The following is a 9,628-nucleotide window of genomic DNA, read 5'->3' as shown; positions in this document are numbered from 1 at the left end:
ATGGCAAGTATATAAATCCTAAATTTCTGTCATTTGTGTTATAAAACCCCAGGAAGATTGATTTGTATGGGAAAAGTTTCTCAGTTTGTTGCAGCTTTAGGAAAAGCTGGTATCCTCAGGTATGAAAGGACAGAGAACTGTTGGCTCCATTCATAATGCCCATTCCGGGTCTTCCAAGTTACCAAGACAATCTGCAGGTAATCACTGCACCTGTGTGGTACTTGTAAAAGGCTGCAAGGCAGCTCAAACACTCCCTCAATACCCAGGGAGGAGGTCAGATGGCTCCAAGAGCATGTCAAGTAACCCTTGATTGGCGCTTTATGACCCACTATAGAGGCACTCACTATCCGTTATTTAGGAGTTGCACCATATTAATTTATTGGGCTCACTATAGCCTGTTTCTTTGACAGCCAAGACTTATTTGAAGCTTACCGCTGTCTATATGAGTGCTATTGGTTAGTTTCGGAGCCCCTGCAACATTGTTTGCATTTTATATTTTGTATCACTGTGTTATATGTTTTGTTTTATTATTTTGCTCTTAGTTCTACCTTTTTAATGCATACCAATAAAATTTATCTTTTTAATCTTCTGATTGGAGTGCCCCACCCACACAGCTTTTGCTCTCTCCCTTTGTACGCCATTGCTCAGTGCCATTGCTCATACAGAAACAGGGCTAGCAGTGTTATTGTCACTCTCCAGTCTCCAGTGCCATTGTTCACACAGAAACAGGGGTAGCAGTGTTCTTGTCACTCTCCAGTGCCATTGCTCATACAGAAACAGGGGTAGCAGTGTTCTTGTCACTCTCCAGTCTCCAGAGCCATTGTTCACACAGAAACAGGGGTAGCAGTGTTCTTGTCACTTGACAAAAATTGACTGATTGAAATGATTGGAAATTAATGTTATTGAGGTTAATAATAATGTGATTTTAGCAAAAAAAAATAGGGATTTTAGAAAAAAATCTAGAACCAAAACATGCGAGGGCGGTTTTGCCAAAACCAAAACCAAAACACGAAGTTAATCCAGATCCAAAACCAAAACTAAAAAACAGGAGTCAGTGAACATCTCTAGTATCTATACAGTTTTCAAACAGGCCCCACTATTCCAGGTTAGAGACAAGAAACCACCATAGGTTGCGAATGATGCAATAATAGATAGGAAAGAACAACACAGTCCACCAACAGGGGAGCAATGTAGTATGTCCACTGGGGAGACAGGAGTTGAGCAGGGAGGGGGCCCTGCCTGCTTCATTTGTACTGGGCCCCACAATTGGCTGAAGGCAGCCCTGACTACAGTCACTAGGCTATGACAGGATGGACTGATAAAACTATAAACAGGGCAACCCGCTTCGGGTCTTCCTGTTATAATGTCAAATAGTCCTAGCCTGTTTAGCAAGGGATTTACTGGCCATGGGGAACCAGGCCCGAAGAAAAAATGCATGCCTCCCATCTAGCATAGAACCTAGAAAAAAAATCAGCCCCATGCTGAAAGCATGCTTGTGAAACACCCCTGGGGAGTGTTCACAAATTCTCATTATTTCATTATGTGTATAAGCAGGTTTAAAGATTGCATTTTGTATAGCAATCGTAATAAAAGATCTCAGCAATGCTCTGTCTTATTTGCAGATGAATAGATCACACTTGCCAACTTTGGCAAGATTGCTCCGGGAGATCGGGGGGGAAATCACGTCATTAGGCCCCTCAACCTACACTGACATCACACTTTATAGCCTTCTACAGCGGTTAGCGAGTCCACAATGACGCGCGGATTGCATCCTAAGCCCCGCCCCCTGCAACTTAACTAATGAAGGGCCAGGAACTGGGAGGTCGCCATGCTGTCTTCCCCTCCCCTCAGAAGACTTCCATTAACCCGATCACCACTTCTCTGCCATGAAAAGTAGCAGTGAAACATACATCCAAAATTTTTCTAACCCTGGGAACACGTATACAGAGCAGCAGTTAATGAATCTAAACACACAAAACTATTTTGACCCAATTGGGACAAAGCTGTCCTGATCGGGATGGGACAAAGCCCTCAAATCATGCTTGTCCTACCTAAACTGAGACAGTTGGGAAATATTTTAATTCTACAAAGACATTTGAAAAAAAAAACAATTCCTAAACTAGCTATGAATACTGGTTGTACCATATTGTGCAATGTGCTCTCCCTTTTTCCTCTGCTCCTCAGAGTTCATGTGGGTGTGGTGTGAGAATGCATATGGGGGAAGTGTGAGTGGCATGTGGGGGGGAAGGGACTGATGGGCATGTGGGAATAGGGTATGAAGGGCATGTTGGGAAGTCTGATGGGAATGTTAGAGGCATGAGGGGAGGTCTGATGGCATGTGGGATGGACTGATGGGCATGTGGGGATAGGGTATGAAGGGCATGTTGGGAAGTCTGATGGTAATGTTAGAGGCATGAGGGGAGGTCTGATGGCATGTGGGATGGACTGATGGGCATGTAAGAGGCATTTGGGGAGATCTGATGGTCATGAAAGGGGCATATAAGGAGGTCTGAATGGCATGTTGAGAGATATGGAGGGCATGCAAGGGGCATTTAGTGAGGGCTGATGGCATGTGGGAAGTTCTAATGGGCAAGCAGGTTAGGTTTAATGGGCATGAAGGGGCACGTGGAGAGGTCTAATGTCATGTCTGAAGGACATGTGGAAAGAAATGAACGGCATGGCACTTTGCAATATCTATAGATATAGTTTAGCTCTTACTGGTTGGTCACCTCTGTACTAGGGTAACCAAATCAGCTATGTAAATCCAGGTGCATATGAAATACACATACTGTACACTAAGTTGGGAAACCAGACAAGCAGTGCAGACAGAACAGCACACAGATTCCATAAAACAACAAATCATACAATGGATGAAGCCACAAAACCCTGCAAAACCTACGTATACTCAATACCTAGCTCATTCCTACGTCTGTCTGATACATCAACTCCATTTTTTGCTATTATTTACAATGTATGCTACGTTACCCCAGAAGAGTATTATACAATTTAAATTGCCAATATTTCATTTCTCAGGTTACGGTAGAAGCCTATGTTAGAAGAGGAAATTTAGAAGTAGTGGTATGGAAACTGTAAGTGAATGGAATTTGAGTTTTACAATGAAGGCAGTATGAGTGGCATACCTTCGATCACTGGATGAAGGACTTGGCCATCTTCATTTTACTTCTTTTTAATTGAGGCTAAATGCCTCTGGACCCACATGTCTCCTTTATGGACTCAGATGGGCAGATTCAATTTGCGGCGAGGTGATGCAACGTGTCTCTGGAACAGTCTGCAGAGACACATCGTTTCAGATTTTTTACAGGAATAACCGCTTTTTCCTTGCGTCACATGGAGGTGCGCAGAAAAATGAGCGCAATTTCTGCAGTAATAGCTGCCAATTTGCACGTCTCGTGGCGAACTTCAGCAGCACCTCGCGCTAAACTGAATTTGCCCCAGAGAGCAGACACCTAAACATATTATGTAGCCCAAAAATTACTTTATTGCAGTGCAAACTGTTTATATTACATGTATCTGAATTCACATGGATGACCTGCTAAACCTATATAAAAAAAAAATGACAGTTCCCTCCTTCCTTTGAAGTATAGTGTCCTGTCTGCTTCGTGTAGCCTGCACAGAGGAACTGATATGCCCTCCATCTATTACAAGGAAACGAGGAACATGAGGCCAGCCAGGCACGTACTACATCACTACACAACTCTGGATGCTGATCACATGACAGCTTTCTGTAAACAAACAGATAACAGTCAGAGAGTCGAAGGGGGTGTCAATACGTCACTTCCGGCGCGACTGTGCGATGAAGCCTGTAGCTGTGCAGTGAGGAAGGATGGGTCTATATATAATGGATCTGCCTAATGAGAAAGGAGAAGAAGGTAAAGAAGCCGGACATGATATTTAGCAGAGCGAGCTGTGTAATTACAGCGATGTAAGTGTCAGTAAAGGATAGTGAAGATTGTTGCACTCAGGTATACGTGTAGCCAGGGGGTATACTTGCTTAGCCGACTCCTTGTCACAGTTACCTTTTCTTGCACATGTTTACTAGCTGTATTCGTCTAGGCTGAAATAATTATGTGGAGATAATGGTAGTTTTCATTAGCTACGTAAACGTCAGACCAGAAAATAAGTGGGAAAAACAGAAAACAACGTAAAAAGGGATTCCACTTGACAGGTATATGTGTTTCTGAGTATTTGTAGAATACATGTAGTGGTTTGCATCTTAAGTTACATTGAATGATCATGAATGTCCAGTAAGCATTTGTAAAGTGTATGCATCTGATGTTTGGTGTTTGAGCTCTGGCTTTTCATTAAAAAATAACTGAACACAAACATTTAAACTTTCACATATAAGGCAAGAAGGTAGAGAGCATGGATCAGCTTTACTCTGAGGTTCCATTTTGTCTGATATGATTAAGTAACATTCTGGATATACTTTGTAAAACATAAACACTTCAGTTAATTTAGTTATATTACTTTATTTTATTTTAATGTTTTATAGTGGGTTTGAATAAAGTGCCTGAGATTATGTAGCTAAATAGGTTTGCTGATAATGTGTCATTTTCATACATTCTAGGTTAATGTGTGAGATGACTGTCTAGGCTTTGGGTTTTGTGGAATATGGATTATAGTAACTAGTGGTTAGTCACACTGATTATTTGTTTTGAAATGTTAAAAAAAATGTTTTCATCACTGGTTTGCTTCCTTATAAGTGGTAATAGTTTGGAAATTAAAGATTAATAAACTTTTTGTATTTGTAAGTATCGCTTTTTCACCTCTTTTTCAGATGTTGTTGAAATCTACTATGCTGAGTAGGTGATAATTTTGTGGGATAGGTCATCATATCGCTACAGAACCAAAATGTGTGAGAGAACTGAAATGCTCCACTTCAAACTTGACAATCATGGAGACTCCATGTTGGGTAGAATGAATGCTCTGAGAGAGCAGAGCAAATTCTGCGACGTCACTGTGCATATAGATGATGTTGAGGTACCAGGACACAGGGTGGTGTTTGCAGCTGGTTCGCCTTATTTAAGGGACCAATTCCTGCTCAGTAATGCCCAGGAAGTTCATATTTCCATACTACAGAACTCTCAAGCTGGCAAACAGCTGCTTCTGTCCTGTTACACTGGTGTCCTTGAGTTCCCCGAGATGGAACTTGTCAACTACCTAACAGCCGCCAGCTTTCTGCAGATGAGTCATGTAGTAGAGCGGTGCACACAGGCCTTGTGGAAGTTCATTAAACCTAGGCAAGCTCCAGAGAGGAAGAATGATGAAGGAGAAACTATAGGACCAGCGGGGGTTATAGAAACAGAAGAGGAAATTGAGCGTTCTCTGCAACCAGATTCTCCAGTTGCCACCAACTCTGATGACAGCCTAGACAATGATGACATCCAGATTGTCAAGGTTGAGTCTATTGGTGAAGTATCCAGTGATAAAGCCAAGGTAAGCCAAAGCCAGTTTATGTCCTCTGAACCAACTACTTTGCATTCCTTGGAGCCTCAACATTCACTTATCAATTCCACTGTGGAGAACCGAGCTGGAGAGACAGACAGCAATCCTACACACAATTATACAGTTTCTGATAACAGCAGTGACAACATGGGGCCATCTGCTAAAGAACTTTTTGGTCCCAGCAATAGGATTTTGGACAAAACTCTGCAGTGGCATCACCAGTGTCCTAAATGCACTAGAGTATTTCGACATTTGGAAAACTATGCTAACCATTTAAAAATGCACAAGCTATTTATGTGTTTATTATGTGGAAAAACATTTACCCAGAAAGGCAACCTACACAGGCACATGCGTGTACATGCAGGCATCAAACCTTTTCAATGCAAAATATGTGGTAAAACTTTTTCTCAAAAATGTTCTCTACAGGACCATTTGAACCTGCATAGTGGGGATAAACCTCACAGGTGCAACTACTGTGATATGGTCTTTGCACACAAACCTGTACTGAGGAAACACCTCAAACAACTTCATGGCAAAAACAGTTTTGACAATGCCCATGAGAGGAACACGCAAGATGTCAGTCTGGACTTTGATGCTTTTGCCAGTACTCATGATGGAAATTAAATGGTTACTCAGAGTCTACATTGTTTTTAAATGTGTAGAAATGTTTTAGCAAACACATACCAGTTTTAAATGGTAAAACATTTTCTGGACCACTAAAGTCTGGATAAAGTATTCGTGCTATATAAACATGGTAACATGATATTATGAACCACCAGCATTTTAGGAGACTGCACAGTCCGATTTCACTATCATTTATTGAAGTGAAAGGTATTGGTCAAATATAACATTCTTTCAACTTGCAATGAAATAAGTGTGAAGTTGGTGCATATTATGGTATAGGCATAAACAAGCAAACAGATGGGCAGCTTGTAGCGGATGGCTCTGCACCCTAGTTGCGTTAAGTCATTCATGTTCTTAGCCTATGGAACCTGAACTTTCCTTCTTTAGTAGCATCTTCCCTATTGTATACCGATAAATGCTCCTATGATTCGATTACCAGAAATGTTGTTCCATCTACTCGATGACAATACAAATGTTCTCACGCACACAAACAAATGTTAGACCAAAAAATTCACACAGACATGATCCCCAAGCTTTAGCTACTAAGCAGCGGGGATGCTGAGGGTAGCACAGTGACACTATTTTTAAAAGTAATTTTAGTATATTTTAATGTGGGAAAAACATATTGAGGCTAATTAAAACATGAGATAATTATCCACCTATGTATTTGCTCATCCAGATAGGAGAAAAACAAGTAAATTGTTGCTCTTGTTCATATATGATCACTAAGTGTTTCTTACAACAGGATCTCTGCTAAACAATATAATGAGGAATGGAATTCCTGCGGCAGTGTGTGTGGGAGCGGATTTCTTATATTTATATATAAAATTTTGGTATATTTTAGACGTTACTCTAAATGAAAGGAAAGCAAATATCTAAAACATTACATAGTAAAAACTCTGGATAATAGATCCTTTATTTGTGTGTGTATTTTATAATGGTGATAAATGAGTGAATACCATTACATATATCACACCAAGTCCAGTTTTTGCTGCACTATGGGGGCATTTCTGACCTGGAAAGGTATTGCTCACTTCATTGTGATTCGTGTTTTAGAAAGCTTATCAGGGTAAGGTGAAATCAAAACTGCCTTTTATTTCACAAAATACACTGTTTAATAAAGAAAATGTCCCCAAATCCTCCACCAGCCCCAGCCTAGGCTGATTTCCAATATATCAGGCAAGATGTGACCATGAGCATGGGGTACTCCTGCTATAGTAAAAACTAGCAAGGTGTGGGGAGGCAGAGAAAACAAGTGTGCCCACCTCCCAGAGGCTACCAGACCCATGATCAATAGCTCTGGGATTCTTCCTGTCCACCCCCTTCCCCCCCATGGGTAATAAACAAGATTGGGATCCCTGGCCTGGCAGCTTTGCCACATCGGTGGTCCCAGTTTACTAGACAAGTGTCCTTAAGACTCCTGCGTTTTAAACCAAAAAAGTAAAAATAACAATGATTTTAAAATAAACTTAAATCAAACGATTCTCGAAAACCCCTTTTTACCACTCTATTAAATAAAAAGTAAATCTTTCTTCAATATCTAATACTGATAACCTGTTTTTTTGGGATTGATTGTGTCGGTGTACTTATGTTGCATTTAAATAAGAAGGAGGTACAACACTATGCAGTGAGTGAACAGATAATAGATCGCACATCACTAAAATCCAGGCACACCTGATGTATATGGATAAAATTTGGGGAAAGTACAGGCAAAAATACTGCCACTCCCTGGCTAGCATAAAGGTGAGGTATATAGAACATTAGCTTTAAAAGTAGCGGTGTGTGTTTTCCTAATATTTATTTAACACTTGCACATGCTTTATTAATTTATAGCAGAATTGTATATTTTTTTTTTTCTAGGTCTACATGAAACTTTCAATTTGCAGAGCACTAGAATCTTGCTTTATGAACCTCTCTTGCTAATCCATGCACAAAACTGGTGCAACAGTCCTCCTAACAGGTATAGGTACACACTGGAGGTTTTTCAGACAATCAGCCGATATACGACCGTTTGGTCAGATATCGTGTTAGAGTGTATACACAATGAACGTCAGTCGTCCCAAAGTACCGATTGTGGTTTCATTTGGTTGGTCGTCATGTTTGATGATCTCGTTCCAATAGCCTTCTGATCCTGGAGTATGTATGCACTCATGTTCACGATCTCCATAGAGTTCTCAAAGTTATGGTCTTTTTAGCCGATGCCGGCAATGAACATGTTCCAGTGACTAAATGTAGAGAGCGCTGTACATGGAATAGTTTGTTCTGAGACTGAATATTTTGTTTCAGAGTCACAGAAGCTAACGAAATTCGTTATGACATGTGGATACCTATAGCAAGGCTATTAATCAGTGCGACATGTTTGAATGAATGCATATTGTGCTGTCATTCTCGACTATAGGACAAGAGGAAGAGCACAGATCTGAAGGTAAATCATATGTAGTGTGTATGCATGAATTGCCCGACCGGTCAGACCTTCAGTCGTAGGTGCAATCGTTGTAGATAACAGATTGGTTGGAAAATTCTCCAGTGAGTACCTAGCCTTATTCGTAATTGACCCCTTCTGATCAATCTGTTACTTGCCTGTTGCACACTTAATCCTCTGAACAACACCATGATGTCTACTTTACGTCAAATATAGCTTTACAATTTTAATAACTTTCTATCAAATCTGTATAGTTTTCTTTAAAACTGTAGGATTGGTGCTCTTCAAAGTAGTGTAGATGTTGGAGGGTGAATAAAATTCATACCAAACACTTTCTGTATCGTTGTTATGTATACAAAGTACAGTGCAGTTCAGCATTTAGGGATGTTTGATTTCACTTGATTTGTATTCCATTATCTGCTGTTGACACAAATACCTTTTGATATGTTCTGTCTTTGTGTATTGTTGCGGTAACCCAAACTTAATTAAAAAGTGATGATAAAGAAAACATGTCCGGTGTGCTAATTAGCTACTGTAACCTCGTTTTGGAGACTATATAAAAATCCAATAGATAAGTAATGGATTTTGATTTGACAAGACGGTTTTTTCGGGCAACAAAAATGCCAGGTTTATTTGGTAAAGAAATACCAAATTTGCCAGCCAGATTTTAAAATTAAATACCAGTTACTTGGTATAAAGGACCCACTAGTAACAAAAACATACACACCATATTTAAGATTTTTTTCTATGTTCTCACACAAACTTACTATCAGCAAGAACAGTGAGAAACACTGTAGCAGACAATAACTTGCAGTGAGGAAGGTAATAATCATCATCACCATTTATTTATATAGCACCACTGATTCCGCAGCGCTGTACAGAGAACTCATTCACATCAGTCCCTGCCCCATTGGAGCTTACAGTCTAAATCCCCTAACATGCACACACACACACACAGACAGACAGAGAGAGAGACTAGGGTCAATTTTTGATAGCAGCCAGTATGTTTTTGGAGTGTGGGAGGAAACTGGAGCACCCAGAGGAAACCCACGCAAACACAGGGAGGACATACAAACTCCACACAGATCAGGCCATGGTCGGGAATTGAACTCATGA

At 40.4% G+C, this 9,628-nt stretch overlaps 1 protein-coding gene across 2 annotated transcripts; it reads left to right on the top strand.

Moving 5' to 3' along the window:
- The first annotated feature begins 3,807 nt into the window (after positions 1 to 3,807).
- ZBTB26 (zinc finger and BTB domain containing 26) lies at positions 3,808 to 9,020 on the top strand. 2 transcript variants are annotated; one of them, XM_075184748.1, is made up of 2 exons: positions 3,808 to 3,890; positions 4,799 to 9,020. In XM_075184748.1, exon 2 carries the CDS (start codon positions 4,873 to 4,875, stop codon positions 6,088 to 6,090), a length of 1,218 nt encoding a protein of 405 aa, XP_075040849.1. In that variant the 5' UTR covers positions 3,808 to 3,890; positions 4,799 to 4,872; the 3' UTR covers positions 6,091 to 9,020. The 2 variants fall into 2 exon arrangements, with proteins under 2 accessions (XP_075040849.1, XP_075040850.1); XM_075184749.1 differs by having other exon boundaries at positions 3,808 to 3,943.
- Positions 9,021 to 9,628: the final 608 nt, after the last annotated feature.

Source organism: Mixophyes fleayi, chromosome 9 (genome assembly GCF_038048845.1).
Source record: "Mixophyes fleayi isolate aMixFle1 chromosome 9, aMixFle1.hap1, whole genome shotgun sequence".
Taxonomy (NCBI): Eukaryota; Metazoa; Chordata; class Amphibia; order Anura; family Limnodynastidae; genus Mixophyes; species Mixophyes fleayi.
This window is presented reverse-complemented; position numbering and strand designations above follow the sequence as displayed.

Excerpts from the sequence above, each read along its gene's own strand:
- ZBTB26 (XM_075184748.1), top strand. The coding sequence starts at position 4,873 with ATGTGTGAGAGAACTGAAATGCTCCACTTCAAACTTGACAATCATGGA.